The sequence below is a fragment of the Ambystoma mexicanum genome, chromosome 1q, assembly GCF_040938575.1.
Source record: "Ambystoma mexicanum isolate Mex_15411 chromosome 1q, UKY_AmexF1_1, whole genome shotgun sequence".
NCBI classification, from domain to species: domain Eukaryota; kingdom Metazoa; phylum Chordata; class Amphibia; order Caudata; family Ambystomatidae; genus Ambystoma; species Ambystoma mexicanum.
This window is the reverse complement of record NC_090922.1, coordinates 1,501,743,074-1,501,767,411: the sequence shown is the minus strand read 5'-3', so window position 1 is coordinate 1,501,767,411 and position 24,338 is coordinate 1,501,743,074. Positions and strand designations below refer to the sequence as shown.

General features: G+C 49.0%; 1 protein-coding gene across 2 annotated transcripts in view; it reads left to right on the top strand.

The window, feature by feature from the left end:
- Positions 1-24,338, top strand: part of IPO13 (importin 13) — an 848,611-nt gene that overhangs the window by 780,733 nt on the left and 43,540 nt on the right. For both annotated transcript variants that reach the window (XM_069642404.1, XM_069642403.1), the window contains exons 17-18: positions 17,321-17,379; positions 19,582-19,671. In XM_069642404.1, the coding sequence (XP_069498505.1) occupies positions 17,321-17,379; positions 19,582-19,671 (149 nt within the window). The remainder of the gene's footprint in view (positions 1-17,320; positions 17,380-19,581; positions 19,672-24,338) is intronic.

The following is a 24,338-nucleotide window of genomic DNA, read 5'->3' as shown; positions in this document are numbered from 1 at the left end:
AGGAAATGTAAATATTGAATATGGTGTCTTAATCACTTACAATGATATTGGTATTTCAAAAGTGAAATTAAATGATTTAAAAATAAATGTGATTATTGGATTAATATGTTGGCATTTGACGAAATATGTATGGTCGTTTTAATAAGATGAACGCTTGTATTGTATTTTAATATTGTGTAATTTTGTGAAATGTTCTATTGAACTATAACACACTAATCAAAACTAAGTCAAGAAATGTTCAACCAAAGCACTGCCGCTTGCGTGGCACAGAATTTAGGCCAGCATGCACTGCACTAGCAGTTGAAGCATGTTCTTTTTTCCAATGTGTGTGAGTATCCCGCCTTTTCTTTGTAGCTTTCCTGTTAAGTTTTTTCAAAATCTTTCAAATCATTCGATCTGGTATGAAGCCAGCTGACATCTCAAGTAGTTGTTCTGGAAGGTGTGAATTGTTTTATCTGATGTTCCTCTCTGCCAATTCCTGGCAAGGGCACTATACTCTCATTGTCTTTTTTTGCAAATGTGGATCTCTTAGAGGCAAACATGTCAATGAGGGATGACCATGACCTTCTTCATTGGCGACTCCCAAGGCAGCTGCAACTGAAAGAAATCCCTATTTGTGCCAAAATGTCCCACAAGAGACTAAAAAGAACTGGTAGGTCATCTGGCTCAGAATAGGCTCCACCTCATGAAGCTGAGACTCCCTAGAGGGGTGACCGAGAGACAGCAGTTGAACAACTGCAAGATCTATAAATACAAGAAACTGATTGTTTTTTTGAAGTGTGCAACATGACGAGACCTAAAACTTAGTGGAGGGGAACAGTAGCGCACCAATGGTATTTGTTTTGGAATCAAGCCAAGCAAGGGGTAGAGGGTAAGAAAATGTCTCTGGGCTAAGTTTGTTTTCCTTTATTAGCGGTACAGCCAATTGGAAAGATAGCCGGCGGCCTTTGGGTGTATAGCTCAATACAAGAGATAGATAGGTAGATAGGTAGGTAAATAGATAGGTGGATAGATGGCTAGATGGATAGATAATAGGTTGGGACAGAGGATAAAGTTTAATTTCGTGTGACCTCTTGTCTAGCACATTGTTGTTTTCTTAGAATATGGAACCTCCAACATAGCAATAGGGTTAGGTGTGAGGGCTTTTCTTTTTCTTTAATACAACTCCAAAAGGTTGAAACATGTCCAGTTGTCTGTGTCCTCTTTCTGACTTGCCACACAATGAATTTTAGAACAGCAAAGAAATTGAAAAGAGAGAAATTCAAGATGCTGGCACTTCATCTAATCTTTGTTCCTCTGGCAGCGAGAGAGACTGAAGGTGCACCTGAGATCTTTAAAACCGGTATATCCTCATTCCCACTTGAAGTTACTGAGAATTGTATTAAAGAAGTCCCACGACCAGCACAAGGCCCTTTCTTTTGCCCTGAACTCTGTCTCACGGGCAGTCTCAAAGTGCATGGCGGCAACCACACATGCAACAGAAGTCTCAAAAAAGTTAAGGAATTTAGTCGAATCTTTCCCTGAATGATTGGTTGATTAAACACACACTCGCATTCGCCTCAGAAAGTGGCTCAGGACTACCCGGCTGCTTTACAAGCTTTCAAAATAGGGCCTGGTGTCCATCTTTAAGTCTACTTTGCTGCCAGTATAGATAATTCACTTCATTGGAGCAACGCTAGATACAATGGTTGAAAGGTTTCCTTTGGTGGAGAGACTATTCTCAGTCGTAGTGAAATGCCAGGTGATGTCTGCAGTGAATCCTTTCACAGTGAGAAGATCTCATCCCTGCTACGTTTAATGTACTCATTCATTTCAGTTTTGCCTCATGCATATTTCCATATGAGTGAGTCCCCTGAAAGAGTGCCTGGAAAACCAGTGATCATAAAATGTAAACAATTGAGAATAACGCCTCCTAATGCACCGGTCTACAAAGCATTCTTCCTCTTCAGTGGTGCTTCAAGATCCAGAATTGGCTCCGGCGAGTTCCATTTTAAAGATCTCCAATTCAGCAAATGATAAGATGCCTCGATGGAAGAATAAGGAGCACACCTTAGCCCCTTTAGACTCGAGAAAAAGGGTTTGAGATAGAAAAAACAATGCCATTTTAGACTTGCTGGAGCGTAGGGCCATCTACCTTGCGCTAAAGACATTCCTTTCCTCTAAAATGTGGGTTACGATTCTTATCCAGATGAACCCACAACTATGTATGAGGACAGCAAGCCAGGAAGTAGCACAAGGTACACAGTTATTTCCAGGGAGGTGTAGACTATCAGGTGCTAACTTCTATCAAGGAACCCCACAATGATGTCCATGCAGCTTCCTGGCAGTCATAATGTTTATACAGACGCATTATCCAGGTCCTTCTAAGAAGACCACAAGTGGGGCTAAACGGTGGTCCTTTCAAGGAGAACACCAGTGGATGATAAATGAGGGTTATGCAATATGTCTTTGGAAGATGGGGGTGCTACAACAGATTCAAAGGGAGCTACTTTGCAAAGAGATTCTTCCAAATCTTCTTGAGTAGATCCATGGTGTTCATGAAGATCGGCATGTATACCTCCCCTTCTATCAAGAGGCTCTGTGGCCCATAATACCCTCACCTGTATCTGAGGGTCTAGAATTCCACTCTCTTCAGACATGTGTCAAGGGCACAAATGTATGTTTCCACATGGAAGTCTTGTGTGCTCATGGTGCTGGGAAGCATGGTTTTCAGAAGTAGCATGTGGTATGTTAGTCTGTTGTAAAGAATAGTGTTTGAGGTGCAAAGCTAGTGTTCAGATGGTGCACTTGGCATGTGTGTAGTGGAAAATGAGTGAAGGAGTAAGCCAGGTGGGTTGGTGTGGATTGCTGGGATGGTGCCCAGGATAGCTCAGTGTGTTAAGAAACGGGGTTTTCTGAAGATCCTCAGTTGTACTAGCTCCATTTGAGAGGGAGTTCAAAAGTTTTGCTACAGATGCTACCAAACCTTTTTGGTGTATAGTGCAGTTTGTGCTCTCCTTGTTTGCAAAGGGATTGGCTTTCCTTTTATGAATTCTGCTTAATTGCCTTGAAGGGCTCTGTGGGTGATGCAGAGTGATTTGAAATGTATTCTTTTCTTGGCCTTTAGCCAGTGGAATGATCTTGGAGCTGGTGCAATGTACTCCCTTCTGTTGGGTCTCTAGAGGACGTCTTTATGTATTCTGGATGCGTTGAAGCTTTTTAGTCAGGTAATCCAGAATGCAGAGGTTTTTATTGTTTGCATCATCAATTCATTGCGAATATTATGATGTATCCTGTGTGGGATCTTCAGGAAGGTGATGATTTGCCTGATCGAGCGTAGGTAGTAGAAACATTGTTTACCAGAACATTGATAAGGGGTTCTAAGGTAACTCCAGAGGTTAGTGAGCCCTTTAGAGGCTTCTGGGCAGGTGCCACTTTTGTAGGCCAGGCCTCTCAAAGGGTGCTGCAGAAATATGGGGGGGGAGGGGATCTTTCTTCATTTAGCCATACAATTGACACCAGAGGTCTGTATCAGGTAGTGGTGTCCTTGTATGCTCTCAGCTGCTGTCAGGATTCCATGGTACACAATAAGGTTTTCACAGAAGGGCATTCTTACATGTTTGAAACACTCTGGCAGGAGGAGGTGCAGGGGTGGTGGTTTGTAGGAGGTTGAAGTTGCATGGGTTATGGTTTGAAACTGAGAAACCAAAGAAACTTTCCCTTAATTAAGTTCTCAGGAGGCCTTTGTTTCCCTAAGGCAAGATGGAGTCTCTCAGCAGCAGCAATGATTGGAGGAGACTGGCAGTGAGGTAGTTTGGAATTCTTCTTAGAATTCTTCTTAGAATTCTAAACTGCCTTTCATTCAAGCAATCAGGGAAGCAGGTTGCAGTTTTATAGCTCAGCAGAGTTTTGAGTTAAAGTTAGAAGAAGTTCTAGTTTAGAGATTATTCATAGTTGAGATACTCAGACTTTGAAGCAGAAGAAGAAATTTGTTGATATGTGATCTGAAGAAGAAAGAAAGTCGTGAATAGATGAAGCAAGATAAGTGCCAGTGAATTATAAGAAAAAACTGAAACCTAAATCAGCAATTCGTATTTTAGTATCTTTTAATTGCATTAAGCGTGTAGTTCAAGGACAGGCTAGAGTTAAAGTTTGTAACAGTAGAAACTGTAGAAGTCAGCAAGTCAAGGTGTTCGAGGCAGCATAGAGGCTGGTGTTTCGTTTTCTGAAGTGTGCGCGTGTTTACTTTTGGTGCGCAGGATTTTTCTGTGCGCGTTCATCTTGCTCGTGTTGTTGTCCGCGCGACGCAAAGTGAATCTACTAACTTTTCTCCTCAAATGCATACTAATGTAAATAACTTACTTGTAGTTATGTTATATTCATGTTTTGCTCGTTGCGGCTTTTAATTTTGTGCGGTTTAAAGAAAAGGACCTATGAAGTCTAGGAAGAGTATGCAGAAGATGAGCTGCCGCGTATTCTGTCGGGTTTTTTCAACGACGGTTCAGTCTTCCGTTGCAGCCTTTTCGACAGGATCGCCTCACCAAGCAGTTTCTGTGGAGTTGCAGTATATATTAAATTCGAAAAAACGGAACTTAAGGGAGAAGGCAAACAGGAAATAAACTGAATCCAGAGGAGGTTTTTTGAATCAAGCAAATCTCCTGAACTCAAAAAAAAAAAAAAGGCATAAATCATTTGTAAATATTCCGGTGTCAGTAAAAGCAGGATGTTAGCAACACTGAGAGGGCAAAGCAGTTCAAGAATTAACTCTTAGTATTGAGAAATAAAGGTCTTGGAAGCTTTCACAGTAAAGAGACTGACAATTACTAAGTCTCTTTTGAACTCTCAATGACTTAAGGAAAAGCCTAAATGGAGAGTTAGGGAGGTGAGTAAAGAGAAGCTGCAGGTCAACCAAGATCTACTTCATCAGTAGTTTTCAAGTTGTTTCTAAGACTTTCCAGAAACAACATCAGAAGATAAAAGGAAGCCTATTAGCTTAACAGCATAGGCTGCAGGTATTGGAGGCTCTCTGAGGGCAAGGAGATAAGGTAAGAGTGAGCTAGTTGACAAGTGTTAAGTAATAGTTTAATTGTGATTGCTTTATTCGATCCTCACAGTATCTGACCCAAGAGGAAAGACCGAGTCAAGCTTAGCAGTCCAAGAAGAAAGCAGAACCTGAGGAAGCTGTGAAGATCTGTGTTTGTTATTTTATCCCAATTGCCCTTTCCCCTTGGGTTTGCCCGTTAGGTAGTTATTTCAGCTAAGAGACTATAGGGCGAGCATACTTGTGGGGAGTGCGGGGGGGTGTGGTGGACCAGCATCACTCCTGCAGGAAGTCTCTACTGGAACCAACAGCTGCCCGTTCAATGCTATATGGTGTCATCAGCTCAACATATAACCAAAAGGTATAACAAAATGTTTCTCTACCACTTTGCAGGGCCAGTGCTGATGCTCACCTTTGTCTGCCCCTTCTCTGGGCCAATGCCTATGCCTACCTAGCTGTCTGCACATTCTTGGGGGCATTGCTGGTGTCCTCCTCGCTGCACGTAGCGCAAGATGTTGACATCCCTGTTGGATTACTCCAAAGTTGGTCCGAATTTTGTGATAGAGAACATGCTGCCCTCTTCCTGTTTAGCTTCAGCTTGGGGCACATGGATACTGCTGTGGGAGCCATGAATAGGGGGAATGGCTTTGTGTCACGTCCATTAGCAGATTGTGATGCTGGAAGAAACTTGGGCAGTATTACCAGACCATAAACTCAAGGCTATTTCTGCAGATGCTGACACCAAAAGGTTTGACTTACTAATTTACCTGCCTTCTGTATCTGAAAACCAGTTTATAAGTCAGAAGTGTATTTTGCAAGAGAACCCTTAACCACTATGTTCTGATTCATTGTAAAAGGGCACTTAGATTGAGATTAATGAATTGCCCATGTATTTGTATTAAGGTACATGTATGGTTTTACATTTGGTAGATGTGATGCATTAACTTTCTGAGTGCATGCAACCTAATATTTTATCAGTACTCTTACGTCCCGTCCCCTTTCCTCCATACTGCATGGGTGTCCCTTCCAAGGGACCGGAGACAGAACCTTTTCCCCCAGAAAAAACATCTTCCCCTTTAAATTTAGAGGCACGTGGGTGTGTGGCCCAGGGAGCATGCGCTGCCCTGACTTCACCCTCCGGCACCACACCGCAGTCCTCTTTTCCGTGTCGACGGGAACAGGCCGAATTCGCCAGCGCTCCTGGGTTTGGCTACAGCCGTGTAATTTCACGTGCGGATACTTCTTCTTTTGTCTTTTTTTGTCTTTTTATTTCAGGTACTCGGTCCTCCGGCGTCACGCTCCTCCCCGGCGCATGTCGACTTCCACAGGGTTCTGCAGGTGTCCATCCTGCACCGGACTGTTCAGGTCCTTGAACCACCACGTGCACCGAGCCAGGCTGCAGCTACCGGCCTTCGGGCCAAGGGATCCTTGGATCCTCCCGGGGGCAGTGTTGAGAGACCAGAGGGTTCTTGTACCGGACTATCATCCGAGGGGCTCCGCCCTAGTACTGGCAATATGGCCGAGGGGCTACGCCCTAGTACCGGCAATATGTCAGAGGGGGCACCTAAACGTAGCTCTACCGACCCCCGGGCCGAGGGTGTCACACCTATCTGGTCTAGGCCCGAGGAGCAGGGTAGGCCTCGTGATCCACACGCAAGAGTCTTGGAGGAGGCGGGCCCAGCGAGCCGTGCAACACGTCGCAAGCACACGGCAGGCATCTCGACAAGATTGCAGCTGCGCCAGACAGAGGCACCCGTCCAATGCCATTCCAGGAATTCTGCAAAGAATTCTGCTTCCAATTCTGCAAAGAACGAGTGTCCAGATGGGACTGGCCTCAACCAGGTACGTGGCCTAAAGCCTATCCTTCTTATTCGCAGGACAGCTTCCCACTGTGTCCATACGGGCAGGGTATGCAGCAGCTCCAGCAGCTCCCGGCTTCCCCGTCAGTACCCCCTAACACCTCTCCGGCCAAAGAAGAGGGGTTCTTCGAGAGGTTCCTCTGGCTCATGAAGTCACCCAGGTTGGGGGTCAAGGACGCCATCAGGCAGGTCCTCCCTACGATGCTAGCGGCACCACAAGCGCCTCCACCGGTGCCCCGGCGCAACTGTTGCCTCTGGCCCCCCAGGCGATTCCTCAGGCTGCTCGTACAAGCTTCCTCCTCAGCCTCCGGCCGCAGTCACTGTACCCCAGCCTCCGGCTCCAGCTACTCCTCCACAGGATCCTCCTGATCCACAGGATACAGATGAGGAGGAGGATCCGGACACGCCATCCTCAGATAGGGCCTTACACAAACATCTTGCAGGCCTGGTGGAGTACCTAGGCCTACCCCAACCCGAGGTTGAGCAGCCGCAGAGGGGGTTCTGCCTGCAGTCCTCACGCGACGCCCCTCTGCCAAAATGGGGATTCCACTGCAAACCGATGTAGTCTCCCTAGCCAAGAAGGGTTGGCTCAAGCACCACTCTGTCCAGCCGGTCAATCGATGCCTGGATGCTAAGTACAGGCAGATAGAGGGGGATACACTCTTGCTATCTGCCCATCCTCAGCCACACTCCTCGTGATCGCTGCAGCATCACTATACTCCAAGCCTCAGTCGTCCTCAGCCGCCTTCTCTGCAGCGCTGCTAGGCAAGGAGGAGAAGATCTTGGAGGCGTACGTGAAGAAACTCTTTTCCAACGCGTCCTTGCCTCTTCGTCAGGCCAACTCCAATGCCATGCTGGCTGCCACTAACCAAAGGTTTATGGTGGGAAATTGCAGACTTCCTCCCGGAACTTCCTATGCAGAGCCAATCACATTTTAAGGTGGGACTGGCTGAGGCCAAGCTGGTGGCACAGGACCTCATGGAATCCACCGTGGCCCATTTTTGACACCTCTGGCCATGCCATCTGTATCGCCACAAACATGTGAAGGACAGCCTGGCTCCGGGCAACAAAATTCAACCCGGACGTCCAGGAATGCATATTAGATCTACCGTTCGAGGGGGGAGGGGGTACCACTTCCACTCCACCACGGACGAAGGGCTGGACAAAAAGAAAAACAGCTCACAAACGCCAAGTCTTTATCTATCTTGACAAAGACCACGCCCAAGTCGTACACCCAAGCGCTCCAACAGGGGGCGTATGTATAGAGGGTTCTGCGGCTTCCAGGAATGGAGATCCAGGCAGCCGGACCACTTGCCATCTCAGAAGCATCGCAAGCAACAAAAGGGGGACGGGTGGGGTAAGGGCTTTTTCCTGTCCCCCTCCTCCGCGACAGCCTCCGAGGGAGAGAAGGTATGACACGCCCCTTCTGGTCCACGTGTCTACAGTGGGGGGCAGGCATGCTCTCCATGCACATTTCTGGTGCCAAAATTTCATGGACCCCTGGATCCTCTCCCTAGTATCCAAAGGGTACCGCCTACCCATCCCAGCCTCTCCTTTCAGGTTGGGACAGCAACTCTTCTGGCGGAGATCCAGTCTCTCGCAGAGAGCCAGGCAGTGGAGGAAGTCCCAGCGAGGCTTGGGCTTTTACTCCAGGATTTACGCCATTCAGAAGAACCAGGCGGGCCTGAGAGTTGTGCTGAATCTTTCCACCCTCAACCTTTCCTTACCCCTACAAAAATTCTAGATGGTTACGCCAGCTTTTAAGCACAGACATGGTACAAGGGAGACTGGATGTGCTCCCTGGATCTGAAGGACGTGTACCTACACGTCCCGATTCGGCAGCCCCATCGTTCTTTCCTACGGTCAGGATCATGGGCTACCATTTTCAATACAAGGTCCTTCTTTTTGGCCTCAACTCAGCCCCCAAGGTCTTTACCAGGCTAATGAATAGGGTGGCTGCCCTCTGAGAGCGCAAGGCCTCCACATCTACCCATACCTCGACAACTGGCTCGTCAGGGCTACATCTCCGGAAGCAGTTGACCACTTTTCCCATGCCCTTATGAACACACTGCATGATCTGGGCTTCTCGGTCATTCTCAAGAAGTCACAGCTGCAGCCCACGCAGACTGACATTCTTGGGCCTCATCTGGGACACGTGCGCCGAGAAGGTATTTCATTCGGAGGGCAAGATCTCAGCCATCAAGAGGGCCACCTCCCACTTCCTCGGCAGAGAGGTGCCTCGGCATAGTGGTACCCGCCTCTCCTGGGTCTCTTGGCGGCGGTCCTACTAGCCGTTCCACACACGAGATTGAGAATGAGGAGGATTCAGCTGCACTTCGCGGCCTCATGGAACCAGGAGTGGGGTTGCCAAACCAAGATGATCAACGTTCCTCCATCTCTCCACCCGGACCTAACATGGTGGTCCAGGGACTGCAACCTACGGACGGGTAAGCCCTTTCGGCCACTCTCCCCACAGGCCACCATCACCACAGACTCCTCGCTCGAGGGCTGGGGAGCCACCCTGGGCGATCTCTGCGTCCACGGCACCTGGACACGCCAGGAGCAGGAATACCACATCAATTGGTTAGAACTGAACGCCATCTGGCTAGCGCTCAGAGCATTCCCAACACTTCTCAGGGGCAAGGTTGTCCTCATCCAGACAAACAACTCGACCAGCATGTACTACGTCAACAAGCAGGGAGGCACCAGATCCCCTCCTCTGTTCAGACTGGCAATCAGCATGTAGGTGTGGGCCCTGGAAAACGACATATACCTCACGGCAGTCCACCTCCCGGTGGAAGCCAACCTGAAGGCGGACAGGCTCAGCTGGTTGGGAGCAGGCAATTACGAGTGGCAGCTAAACTACCTTATTCAGGAGATCGTCAACAGGTGGGGTCATCCCCACATGGATGTGTCTGCCACCTGGCACAACAAGAAGTGCCCTGAGTTCGCCTTCTGGCAGGGACAGGGCCCCTGCTCCCATGGCGACGCATTTCGGCTTCAGTGGAATGGCATAAAGGCTTATGCCTTCCCGCGCACTCTGCTGATTCACAGAGTGATTTGCAAGATCATGGAGTCTTGCCAACCCAACATCATTCTAATAGCTCCATGGTGGCCAGCCAGGCCATGGTTTTTGGAGCTGCTCAGCCTCACTGAGGTGCCTCCGATTCACCTCCCGACAGGCCCAGCACATCTTCTGGCGCAACAGGGGGGCAGGGACATCCACCCCGCCCAACAGTAACTAGCCCTCACAGTGTTGTACCTGAGCAGGTAACGCTGCAGCACCTCAGCCTCTCACAGGCTAATTTGGAAATCATACAGGTGCAAGGAGCAAGGCTACCAGGGCCCAGTATAAAAGCAAATGGACCAGATTCTGCCACTGGGCAAACTCCAAGGAAATCGACCCTCTGGCATGTTCTTGGGACAACGTGCTCTCCTCGGCGCACCTCGCCCACTCTGGGGTGCAGGTGGACACCTGCCGTACATACCTCGCAGCAATAGGGTCTTACAGGAACTCGGAGGAGGGGTATCTTCTCCTCCAATCCTATCGTCAAGAATCATTTGACTGGGCTCACAAGGCTCTACCCGCCCTTCGAGAGGCCGCACCCTATGTGGGACCTCAACATAGTCTTGGGCGCTCTGACGCACAAACAGTTTGCGCCAATGTCCGCAGACATCAGCCTGGTCACCATCAAGACGGCCTTGCTAATCGGCCTCACCTCGGCTCGTAGAGTCAGCGCTGGTCCGCTCGGACTATATAATACCTTTAACAGGCACAAAGTAGTCCTGCAGACACACCCAGCATTTCTGCCCAAGGTGCCATCTGCTTTCCACTTGAACGAGGAAATAGTCCTTCTTACATTCTTTCCCGGTCCCAAGGACAAAGCACAGGTGCTACTGCACTGCCTGGATGTCAGGCGTACCCTGAACTTTTACTTGGACAGGACCAATGGCATTCTGCAAGTCGGACGCCCTGTTTGTCACTTTTGGAGGCTCAAAACCAGGCTATCGGGCCTCCAAGACCTCCATATCTTGCTGGACCACTCCCTCGACTTTCTGCAAGCATTACTGTTTGGATGCCAGCTCTAGATCTGATGCGGCTTTCGGCCTGGCGGTTCTCAGGAACCTATTTGCTTAAGTAGGGTCTCCGTTCCACCCTGGGGCTACATTTAGTTGTAATCGCCCATGCAGTATGGAGGAGAGGGGACGGGACCGAACAGTAATTATAAGTTACTCACCGTAGTGACTAACATACTCTTAGTCCCCTTTCCTCTATACGTCCCACCAACCTCCCCCCTAATAATACTGGTGTCATAAGGCAATGTTAAATCTATTGTCGACGCATCAATGGGGACTGAGGTGTGGCGCCGGAGGGCGGAGTCAGGGCAGCACATGCTCCCTAGGCCGCACCCCTGCGTGCCTCTAAATTTAAAGGGGAAGGTTTTTTTCTGGTGCAAAAGGTTCTGCCTCCCGCCCCTTGGAAGGGACGCTCTTGCAGTATGGAGGAAAGGGGACTAAGGACTAAGAGTGCATTTGTCACTATGGTGAGTAACATATAATTTCTGAACAAAAGGTTTACCACACTCATTTTGCCACACTTCCAGTCATCAATATGGCACTCGCAACATGAATTCCTCCTAATAGAAGGAACCCTCTTTGAGCGTCTGACATTCCCCCTCTTTAGATTATGACTTTAACAATTCATAATCATCTGGGGAACATCTCTATTTGGACATACTCCGCCAATGAATCAACCTGACTCATCACCCCACCATTTCCGCAATCTATCGCCCCCTCATCCTTCACACAAGCACGCCAAGTTGGTGGGGGCCACAAAACCGCTTCAGTTTAACTCTCATATGGGATGAAGTAGTGACGGCCCTAGTCTTGGACAGAGTTATGATCATCATGGCTGCACATGTTGGTACCTGGGCAGAGCAACATATTGTCAGGAACAAAAATGAAGTAAAAAGACAAAATAGGCATCAGCATTTTTACACCAAGGCTCAACCAGGGAAGTACCCATGTAAACAAAATCTATCCTTGAGTCGTTGGTGATCCCAGCCTCACTTTCCATGGCCTCTTTCAGTTTATACAGAGCGACTATAGTTCTGGTGAGCGTGCCATTCTCTGTCATTTGGAGGAATAAATGTACAGCAGGTACTCCATGTTTTCCGACATACTCCGCCCTCCATTGCCGTCAAGAGGTCGAGTATGTACCGGTTTTGCAAAGTCATGAGTCTCGATGCCCTCAATTCTTCCTTGATGGCACTGAACGCTGACTTGGAAGTGTTCACAAAGAGCAAGAGTTCATACCTGCTCTACTGGAGCCATTTGGCATTTGCTGCTGCATGAATGCCAAGTGCCAGGAGGGAAGAACAAAAGGCTTCTGTGGTGCTAAACAGCCGATATCGATCAAGAATGTCTGAGAGGTAGTTGGACCTTTTCCTTTGTAATAATTGTCTGGGATTTCCTTCTTCATGAATGGTCTCTGATTTGTCCTTATGGGGTGATGAAGGGGACGAAAGGGGCACAGGGCACAAAGTAGGCAAAGATGTAATTTCGGGCATTGGATGAGCCAGAATCAAATGCTCCAGGCATTACAAGGATGAGCACGTGAAGGGTTGAGAGACTGCACATACCTCGCCAGGCTGGAGGTAACTGTCTATATGCATGCTGTCCACTGACCCAGAAATTGTCGAGAAGGGCAGCCGTACCTCCAGCCAACTCCTTAATGCGCAGAGTGTTACTGCAGGTTCCATTTGTGCCAACGGGCACTGTGCCATCACCCTCAAAATATATAGAGAAAAGAGTATGTGTCTGTATCTTCGCAGGATTTTCTGGTTCTTTGAGCCAAGTCAGATACTGCAAATTATGTTTACATACTGTCCCACACACTCTGTTTATTGGCGCCAACCTTTCTTCCAAGAATCCCCTAATTCCTCCAGCTCTGCAACTCTTAACCCCTTGCTCCCATTGATTTTTTAGAAAGAAATAGCTCCTTCCAAGATCAATTCAACTAATTTTCGTACACCTAATATTTTTGTGCTCTGCTGCTCAGCCATTGAACAATTATCATCACTGTGTATAACTGATACTGTAATTGACTGCCCTTTAATCTGCTCTCGAACCCTGCACAGGGCTAAGTGTACTAGGCATAGTGCATCTGTTATCACCATCTCATTTGAAATAAACACCCTAGGAATGCTAGAAGCATGGGGAACGAGAGAGAATAAGAGAGAGCAGAGAGCAGACCTTCCTGAGATGTTTCTGGAACTTAAGAAGATCCAGTTCGAGTCTGAGGGGGAAGAGGGAGGCTGTTCCAGAGGACGCTGCCAGACGAGGAGAGGGATCGACCTCTGACTCTCTGCTTGTAGAAACGTTTGACCTTCAGATAGTTGGAGCCAGCAGACCAAAGCATTCTGGCTAGGCGGTATTTCAGGAGGGAAAGCTGGATATAGAGAGGTCCCAGGCCCAGACAGCCTTGAGGATGATGCAAAGGGTTTTGAATTTGATCCTTGCTGCAGTCACTGGGAGCCAGTGAAGAGACTTTAGGGCTGGAGAGATGCAGCCCCTGGGCTTGAGGCTCGCAGTCCTATTCTGGATTAGTTGGAGGTGGCGAAGGGAGGAAAGGGGAAGGTGTAGGAAGAGGCTGTTGCTGTAGTCCAGCCTAGAGAAAACCAGGGCTTTGGATACATTAAGCTTCTGGGCAAAGGTGAGGAAAGGTAGAATGCCTCTGGGGAGATGAAGCTGAAAATTGGACTTCTTGGCAAGGTCCGTAATGTTTGGAGAGAAGGATAGAGAGGAGTCAAAGATGATCCCAAGGTTTTTTGTCTCACATGTGGGTGAGGGGAGGGACCCAGGCAATCGAGCCAGAGGGTGTGGGGAAACTGTGAGCAGGCATCCCAATGAGGGAGATCTCTGTTTTGCTGGTGTTGAGGCAGAGATCATTGGCAGAGCACCATGCTTCAGTTCTATTACTCACTCATACACAGAAGACAGCATTTTATCAAAAACACTCTCTGGCCAATATTTCCCGAGATAACTCCACCACTCGAGCATCGGAGGTGTGTAATGCTTTCTACTACAACACAGCTGCTCTCGCTCTGTTCTTCTACTAGTATGGCCTCCTCTACTATAAAACAGTCTTTTCCTGACTACAGGAAGTTTCCCCTTCACTACTTCGACTAGGCAAGAAAATTGAGGTGAGGGGCTCCGCCCGCACGGCAATTGCAAAAGAATGTCAAGACCTACTTCCGAAAGGTATCTACGGTTGGACTTTCCCTTAAAATACCAACACACCTTCAGGTGAAGACTCCAGCCAACCAGACAAGCAAACTAAAGGGTATCTGGGTCAAGATTCACACTGGCTGTGCGGGGTAAGCTATCCCATCACACCTCTAAAATAACAAACTAAGTAAAATAATTATATACAAAGGACTTACAACACAAAACAGTTCAATCACTGTATCAAAAAACAGCCACTTTTCCAAACCCTGCAACCCCAACTAATCTCACACCCACACCACTCCAAGTCTACCCCTACCACCAAAAAACAAGCAAATAAAAATGAAGCCCCTTGAGTCAAAGAAACAACCCCTTTTCTGCCCCTATTTGCCCTCTTGCCTTACACCCCCAACTGTGTGCACACGTGAACCCGAGGTGCTCCAATGTGGTGCTTCGTCAAATGGTTCCGCACTGCTAGGCCATGGAACCATGTCTCTGGGGAGCAGACAGTCCTTTAACCAATAAGGCAGCCACAGACCTCTTTTTCACTGTGCACGGAAGACTGGCCCACGACGTGAGGTGCTGCAGCTGAACGGTGTAGACGGAAGACCCCCAACATCTCAACGCATGTGCTCCTACCTTGGCTTGCCAAATTTTGGGGTGGACATTTAAGCACCTTAACCAAAATCAGGCCCACCACTTAAGCGAGTACATGTTTGTACATAAAGCAAGTTAATTGTACAAAAGATCCAGGGAGCGGTTAGATGGTGTTGCAGGACCAAACTAACCCAAGTCTCAATACTAAAACATCAGTTGGCAGTTTATATACGTTTTTGCAGCAAAAAGCACTCCCAGATATATTTTTCTAACTCTCCACCCACCAAATATGATTGGACAAGACTGCTTCAAAGAAATCCCATCATATTGGTCCGGTTTCTTCATTATTATCTTCAGATCATATTTTAAAACACACCTCTTCTTGGGTTTGGTTGTAGTACGACCTGACGTTGGTTTATAGTTTAAACATTACTATTGAAAACATAATCTATTGCCAGCAATAGCTGGCCTAAAACCTTTTAACTTTAAGAATGATTTAACATGGTCATGCTGACTTATTTGAGCAAATGGATGAAGGTCTGCTTAACCATTATTTCTCTTGAACTATAGATGGCCATCTCCATTCCACAGACTTCTGTTGCCTTAAAAAGACCGAAGTTATGCGACTACATAGAACCTCTGATGACCTTGAAAAATGCTTCATCGAACAAATGACTAAACCCCTCTACAATTGTTATTCCAAAGGGCAAGATAACATCTACTCCCTTGCAACTTTTCCAAACTTCAAGGCTCCCACTTTATTGCACAAATTGAAACACCTAAATAGATTTAGGCATTTAGCTTATCCCATGTTTTACTAATGACCAGAATAAACAGGAAAACTCCTTTGGTCAGGCTCTCAAACATCAGGAGATTAGATCTACTATCCATGAGACTTATCAGACCATATAATCAAGGCTATTTCTGCAGATGCTGACCGCAAAACGTTGGGATTAATCATTTCCGTGCCTTCTGTGTCTGCAAACCTATTTAGAAGTCAAAAGTGCATTTTGCAAGAGAGCCCTAACCACTATGTTCTGATTCATTATAAAAGGGCCGCACTTATATTGAGATTAAAGAATTGGCATGGGTTAATGTTTTCGAATCCGACCTTTTACAAAGGCACTGTGCATGGGCCATGGCAAAAATGAAGTTATCCTACAAAGGTTTATCCATTTATCTAGTATCCTCTCACCTCATTCACAGCACAAGTGTTTAATATTGGTATTTTTACTGATGCATAATTAATCAAGCTCAGCAGATGAAAGTCTGAGGTGGCCATTCCAGGGCTTGATCAGGTGCCCTACACTCTAAATCCAGATCTCGGTGGCAAGCACCTAATTATGTGAGTGATCTGTCCTGCAAGTGAACATGTACTGTGTAGATGTGAATGATTAGCAACCAGCCCTCTGTTTACAATGGACACTGCAGGTGCTGCAGAAAGTACTCTATTTATGCCAGTAACACGAGATTTTATGCTTTTGTTTCTACTGAGGCAGTCCTCCGGAAGCAGCTGAGTGTAGTTATCACGTTGCATTAAGGCAGTTCTAAAGCACCTTGGTACCAGCTCTGAAGGTGGTGTGGGTGAGGAGATTAGTGTGCATGGAAGGTGGTGTTGAAGGCAGGGGTGAAGGACTTGTGCATACAAGCAATGCCGCCTACGCAGTCTGATGACCCAAAGACTTTTTTCTGTCCCACTGGACACTGTAGAGTTGACCCAATACTGTATGGTGACATGTGATTAGAACAAATTACATTTATGATGAAAACATTAGATTTTTAGAATTTATTTTTATTTTGGGGGTACCCCTCAACCCCCCTGTTCCCTATGCTTTTAAACCCCCTCCAAACCCTTACCCCACATACATGTTGATATGTTTCCACTATTATTGTTTCTTTATTAAAGTTATCTTCTGTTTTGTATTTGTTAAAATCACTGCATAGCATACTGTATACTTTATATTGGGTAAAGGACACATAAGGGCAGGGCAGGGGGACTTCAGGTGAAGTGCTTCTGGCCACTAAAAAGACCATGAATCTAAAAAGACGGAGCAGAGGGGAAAAAGGTTGGGGGCTCCAAGAAGTGGCCCTGGTTTCCCAAATTGGGAATTCTAGCTTAACACAATCCTTGAAGTCGTCATGCTCCAAATGTTGAAGGTTGTGTCCCACTGCTCCATTGCACTCAGTGAGGCTGTCCTGTGGTGTCCACTGCCATCCGGTGCTTGAGGAGAGTACTACCATGAACGTGCTTTCCAGTTCTGGAGTTAAAGGCTTTTTATCGCCATGCCAGTGCCTTCTGTCATCAGTCTGGTGCTTTAAGGCTCAGTTTCACTGTGCTAGTTCCCTGTGCCATCCAGTTTTGGCGGTGAAAGGCGGTCACTTTCCTCACACAGATCACTCTTGAAAATATTAAACTACCAGTTTGCTTTAATTCTCCCTACTACTGTATTCTTAAATAAGTCTTTAAAAATGTGTATTTCTCTGACTGCCAATTGATATTCCGAATGTTTTGTGACGGTTTTCTTAAATGCCAGAATGAAGGATTGTGCTTTCAGTCTGTAGTTGGATGACTATGCACCTGCTCCCATCCCTGAACTGCCTTTCTTTCTGTTCTCAGGCATCCTCTCCTTGAAGTTCCCTGAATCTCTGACTGTCAAATCCTCCTGTGGATTTTTTGTAAGTATCCGGCATTCATGTAACTTTATCGTCCTCTATACCCACCAAAGAGGTCATTCAGTATAGGGCCTGCTTCTTCCACATGCCTGTGTAACACCCAGTTTCAAAGACCTGGGCACTAGTCGGAAAGAGGTTGGTAGTGTTTCCACTCCATCCTACACATGTGGCATGTAGAAAGACCTCCACTGACAGTGCAGAATAGACACCAAAATTACTTTTTCCACCCAATGAGTAAACAAGACATTTGAATCGATAATTTACCCAAAACACGAAGACCTTCAGATCTAGACCTTCTGATCTAGCGTGCAATAGAGATTGAGCCCTGGAATGTGCAGCTATCCAACAGTCTGCCGGCTTCCAACAGAACCACCTAATCGTACAGAAACGCAGGACCTGCAGACAATCTGCACAGTAAGTAACACGTTGCAGTAGGTGTTTGGGTCTACGGGGAGTTCCCACAAGATCTGAGCCTCAGGTGAGCTTTGAATAAAACTGCAGTACTTGTCACACTAATCCCTGTCCTGGGGTTCACCAGCCAGACCTCCTTCCTGTGGGAAAGCAGACCCAAATTGTCTTGTGTGCACACCACTTCTCCCATGCAGATCATTCCTCTGCATGCAAGAGGTGCGACCCTGCACAAGCACCTTAATCTTATCTTGTAGCCCAAGTTACTAGACTTGTCCTAAGTGCATCAATTGTGGATGCCTGTGGTGGATCACAGGCACCTTTTAAACTGCCCATTCATCTCTTTTACAGTTGCCATTGTAAGTTCCCCACCATTCATTCAGAAGTGACGTGATGGATCACAGTGAAGTTCCTCCACTCAGTCCATATCTAGCAGACTCCATTCATGCACAGCCCACTTCTCTCTCTCATCCCACGGGACAATGCATTAGAAAGCTTCCCTAATCAACAGAAATGTTCTCAACAAAAAAGTCACCTAGCGAAAAGAAGCACTACAAACAGGACGGCTGCTCTACTCTGAAGGAGGGGTTGCTAACAGAAAGGCTGCTCTACTCTGAAGGAGGGGTTGCTAACAGAAAGGCTGCTCTACCCTGAAGGAGGGGTTGCTAACAGAAAGGCTGCTCTACTCTGAAGGAGGGGTTGCTAACAGAAAGGCTGCTCTACTCTGAAGGAGGGGTTGCTAACAGAAAGGCTGCTCTACTCTGAAGGAGGGGTTGCTAACAGAAAGGCTGCTCTACTCTGAAGGAGGGGTTGCTAACAGAAAGGCTGCTCTACTCTGAAGGAGGGGTTGCTAACAAAGGCTGCTCTACTCTGAAGGAGGGGTTGCTAACAGAAAGGCTGCTCTACTCTGAAGGAGGGGTTGCTAACAGAAAGGCTGCTTTAGTTTGGAGGAAGATTTCCCAACAGAAAGAAGGGCTCCTTGAGTTTGCAGGAAGTGTTTGCAACGGAAAGGCTGCTCCAGTTTGAGGGAATCGTTCCCAGTAGAAAGGCTGCACTAGTTTGAAGGAAGTGTCCCCAACAGAGAGGCGGACCTAGTGTGAAGGAAGTGTTGCCAACATAATGGTTGGTCTCGTTTAAAGCATATGTTCCCTACTGAAAGGCTGCTTCAGTTTGCAGGTAGTGTTCCCAGCAGAAAGGCTGCCCTAGTTTGCAGGAATTGTTCCCAGCATAAAGGCTGCTCCAGTTTGCAGGTAGTGTTCCCAACAGAAAGGCTGCCCTAGTTTGGAGGAAGTGTTCCCAACAGAAAGGCTGCTCTAGTTTGCAGGATGTTTCCAACAGAAAGGCTGCTCTAGTTTGAAGGATGTGTTCCCTACTGAAAGGCTGCTCTAGCTTGAAGGATGTGTTCCCTACTGAAAGGCTGCTCTAGCTTGAAGGATGTGTTCCCTATTGAAAGGCTGCTCTAGCTTGAAGGATGTGTTCACTACTGAAAGGCTGCTCTTGTTTGCAGGATGTTTCCAACAGAAAGGCTGCTCTAGCTTGAAGGATGTGTTCCCTACTGAAAGGCTGCTCTAGCTTGAAGGATGTGTTCACTACTGAAAGGCTGCTCTAGTTTGCAGGATGTTTCCAGCAGAAAGGCTGCTCTAGTTTGGGGGAAGTGTTCTCAATAGAAAGGCTGCTCTTGTTAGAAGGAAGTGCTTCTGACAGAGAGACTGCACAACTTGGAGAATGCGCCCTCAGGCAAGGAATACCAAGTCTCGTTACATAAAAATGCTTTGAACACCTTGTTTTCTCTTGCAGACTGAAATGTTGCCGAGATGTGGGGAGGTGGCACCAATCGGACAGGTGGTGGACGAGAACGGCAAGATGTTGCTTCAGGCAGTCCTGGAGGTGAGTGTTGGTCTGTTGCGGGTATAAACTCCCAGGTAGAATCACTCATATTTTCGGAGATCCAGTGGTCGGTCGCCTCTGTCACAGCCATCCCATCAGTATTGTAGATCCTGGTAGGAGGTGTTAAGTGGAAGAGAGAATGTCCCTGTGGGTCTGCCGTGCTGTAACAGTGGCAGCCCATGTCTCAAAAGTGTCAGTGTGTGTGTGTGGGGGGACCGTGGCTCAGTTCCCCCGGAGGGAAGTTAAGTTCTTTGGGGCGGGCAGTTGCTCGGTTTTTAGTCCCTGATGGTCTAGGGCAGCTGCAGCAGTTCCACTACTGTGCATGTTGAGGCTGGGGTTTGATGTGAGAAGTTGAACACAGCTTCATATGAACTCCAGCTCCTCGTTCGGTTTTCTCTCCACCCGGCACTGTTGATACTCTGATCTCATAGGACTCAAAGCATTTGATTATGTTAGGAGTTTAGCAGCTACATGCCATTTCATTAATATTTGGTAGACCGAAATTAAGTATTAGTTGCAGCAAAATGATTTTCTAAAATGATGTAACATGTTTAAACTGAAGTAGAAATGTATGCATTTTCAGTGGACTACCTGGTCCCCACAGTTGAAAGAAAGACTACCTGGCAGACCATGACTAGCACAACAGGGCCGTACACAGCAGCTCAATGTGTTGAGTACTGGGCCCGTATGTAATGCCATGTCAGTAAATATATGCTTGCCTTCGGGGGAGCCACCCATCGATGATGGCAATGTCGGACCAAAGATGGAGCGAGCATAGACCGGGACAGCCCACCCCAGAAGAAATTGATCATAGGTATGGACTCTGCTATTACTTGATAATCTGTACATTGCCTTTAATTCAAATTCAGCAAACTATATTCTTGTCCCTGGAGCATACACAATACAATGTAGTGAATGAAAAGACAGGACTTTGTTTGCCAGATGATCCGCAACAGCAATCTTGAGTGCAACAAAACTTGCCCTAAAGCTAAGAATCTTTGCCCTGTTCTATAAAGGAAACTCAAAGAAATGCGTTCGTCAGGATGTCTTTTCAAAACGCAGAAAGTCCTCTGTCCAGAAACCTACTCTTCCCTGAGTCTGTGACTACCACTGTAAAAAAAAAAAAGCTTATCACTGCAACAAAAAATACTATTAGGCCCCTTGACCCTATCCAAGTGATGGCTGCTTTCTGACCGGACCCCTTATGTCTCTTTCATAAGAGGGCAGGCCAAAGTCCCTTAAAGTTTCATCAAGTCTGCAAAAGAAGGAACTCCTGTTCCCACTTTCGTTTGGGTCCTGGATCTCTCACCCCACTTTGGATTTGTCTCTCACCCGGCCTTGAGGCCTGGATTCCTTCACCCCGCCTTGGAGTCTCATTGTCATCAACCTGCCCCTGGGTTCTTCTGTCACCCCCACCTTTGGGGTCTCGTTGCCATCACCCTGCCTTGGAGTCTCATTGCCATCACCCTGCCTTGGGGTTCTTCTCTCTCAGCCCGCACTGAGGTTTCCTTTCTCTCACCCCACCTTGGGGTCTCGCAGCCCTCACCCTGCCTTGAGGTTCTTCTCTCATCCCGCACTGAGCTGAGGTTTCCTTTATGTAACCACACCTTGGTGCCTGATTTAACCACGACTTGGGGGTCTCATTTTCTTAACCCTTTCTCGGGACCTGGTTTCTTTCACCCTGCATATGTGGCCATTGTTTGGCTTGATTTTGTGACTTTTTTCATCTTACCTGTATCGCTAACTCTCATTGTATTCATGCCCTCTACCTGATTTGCAGACTTGACATGTAACACAAGTCACCTGCTATTTGTTTTGTTTCTGGAACTGCTATAAGCGCCCAGATACCTAAGCGTTAGGTGTGCTCTAGTGCTCTATAAATAAAATAAACTGCCTTGGGGCCTGGTTTACTTCCCCCCCCCGCCTTGGGGCCTGGTTTCCTTCCCCCCCGCCTTGGGGCCTGGTTTCCTTCCCCCCCGCCTTGGGGCCTGGTTTCCCCCCCCCCGCCTTGGGTCCTGGTTTCCCCCCCCCCGCCTTGGGTTCTGGTTTCCTTCCCCCCCCCGAATTGGGTCCTGGTTTCCTTCCCCCCCCCCCGCCTTGGGTCCTGGTTTCCTTCCCCCCCCCTTGCCTTGGGGCCTGGTTGCCTTCCCCTCCCGCCTTGGGGCCTGGTTGCCTCCCCCCCCCCGTCTTGGGGCCTGGTTGCCTTCCCCCCCGCCTTGGGGCCTGGTTGCCTTCCCCCCCCGCCTTGGGGCCTGGTTTCCTTCCCCCCCCGCCTTGGGGCCTGGTTTCCTTCCCCCCCTACCACCTTGGGGCCTGGTTTTGGTTCCCCCCCTCCTTGGGGCCTGGTTTCCTTCCCCCCCACTTTGGGGCCTGGTTTCCTTCCCCCCTGCCTTGGGGCCTGGTTTCCTTCCCCCCCCCCCCTTGAACCTAGTTTCCTTCCCGCTGGTTTCCTCCCCCGCCCCCCCCCCCCTCTCCTTGGGGCCGGGTTTCCTTCCCGCTGGTTTCCTTCGCCCACCACCTTGGGGCCTGGTTGCCTACCCCCCCCGCCTTGGGGCCTGGTTGCCCCCCCCCCGGCCTTGGGGCCTGGTTGCCTTCCCCCCCCCCGCCTTGGGGCCTGGTTGCCTTCCCCCCCCCGCCTTGGGGCCTGGTTGCCTTCCCCCCCCCTCCTCCCCGCCTTGGGGCCTGGTTTCCTTTCCTCCCCCCCCGCCTTGAGCTCTCATTGTCATCACCCTGCAACGGGGTTCTGCTCTTCCTTCCCCCACACTCAGGTTTCCTTTCACGCAGCCCACCTTGGGGCCTGGTTTCCTTCCCCCCTACCACCTTGGGGCCTGGTTTCCTTCCCCCACTACCACCTTGGGGCCTGGTTTCCTTCCCCCCCCTACCACCTTGGGGCCTGGTTTCCTTCCCCCCTACCACTTTGGTACCTGGTTTCCTTCCCCCCTACCACTTTGGTACCTGGTTTCCTTCCCCCCTACCACCTTGGGGCTTGGTTTCCTCCCCCCTACGCCATGAGGCCTGGTTTCCTCCCCCCCTGCGCCTTGAGACCTGGTTTCCTCCCCCCCTGCGCCTTGAGACCTGGTTTCCTCCCCCCTGCGCCTTGAGACCTGGTTTCCTCCCCCCTGCGCCTTGAGACCTGGTTTCCTCCCCCCCCTGCGCCTTGAGACCTGGTTTCCTCCCCCCCTGCGCCTTGAGACCTGGTTTCCTCCCCCCCGCGCCTTGAGACCTGGTTTCCTCCCCCCCGCGCCTTGGGGCCTGGTTTCCTCCCCCCCGCGCCTTGGGGCCTGGTTTCCTCCCCCCCCGCGCCTTGGGGCCTGGTTTCCTCCCCCCCCCCGCCTTGGGGCCTGGTTTCCTCCCCCCCCCCCCCGCCTTGGGGCCTGGTTTCCTCCACCCCCACCCCCGCCTTGGGGCCTGGTTTCCTCCACCCCCACCCCCGCCTTGGGGCCTGGTTTCTTCCCCCCCCTGCCTTGGGGCCTGGTTTCTTCCCCCCCCCTGCCTTGGGGCCTGGTTTCCTTCCCCCTCCCGCCTTGGGGCTTGGTTTCCTTCCCCCTCCCGCCCTGCGGCCTGGTTTCCTTCCCCCCCACCCCCGCCTTGGGGCCTGGTTTCCTTCCCCCCCACCCCTGCCTTGGGGCCTGGTTTCCTTCCCCCCCACCCCTGCCTTGGGGCCTAGTTTCCTTCCCCCCCCACTTTTGGGTTTCACTTCTCTTACCTCACCTTGAGGTCTTATCGGGCTTCCCCTCTCCCAGTTGGCACATGCGGCTGCGCTTCTCTTTCTCGCAGCACTCCACTTCTAGCTCAGATTGACCTCCTTTCCCACTGTTCTCCTAAAGGACTGTGTGTCAGGCTGTCGGCCAACCGGTTGTCGGGCGTCTGCGGCTCCTTGCTGCACCACTCATTCGGCAGCGCTAGCATATGCTCTGCCAGGTTGGTTGGCTCTCCGTGGTCATATCTGTAGTTGGGGCCTCCATGCCCTGTGTATGCTCTGAGTGGTCTGCCGCACATCCCAGGAAGAGTGTCTCCCCTGTTTCCAGCTCGACAGTTCTCTCCCCCACTTCACCAGTGATTGATGCTTCATCCTTCCTTTGACCATGGGGTGGGTCTTCCCCCTGTATACTTGTTCCCAGTGAGCCAGGTGCAACCAGAGGGTCAAAACCCCACCATCCCTTCTTACAGGATGTTTCCAGCCATCATATAGGTTAACTCCTATGTAGCCAACAGAGATGGTTTGGGTCTACTTGGTCGAAATTATTTGACCTTTTCACATTTGACGGAATTTCTTTTGCTCTTTTTCTGGGGTCGAAAAATGTGGGGGAAGACCCCCTGCAATCCTATTCCCTTACCTCCTTACCCCAGTTCCCAGGGCACAATTTGGAGCCATTTGGCATTGGCTCATGCTTTTACACCGGGTAGCAATAAGGATGCAAAAATGTCTCGGCTGAGGTGAATAGCTTATATTCTTCTGGCATTTCTTCAAGCAATTCCGATGAGTCTTTGGATAGATAGTTTGTTCTCTTTTTTCTCAGCAGCTGGCTATACGGCTCTTTCCCCGGGAGGATGCGAAAGTCTGGTGGTGGCAGTGTGTTTTGTTTTGCATTTGTTGGGGGCACCGTTGGTGTTTTGTCAGTCAGTTGCCCCCCTTTTCAGGTTTTCTTCTGGGACTACTAATAGGG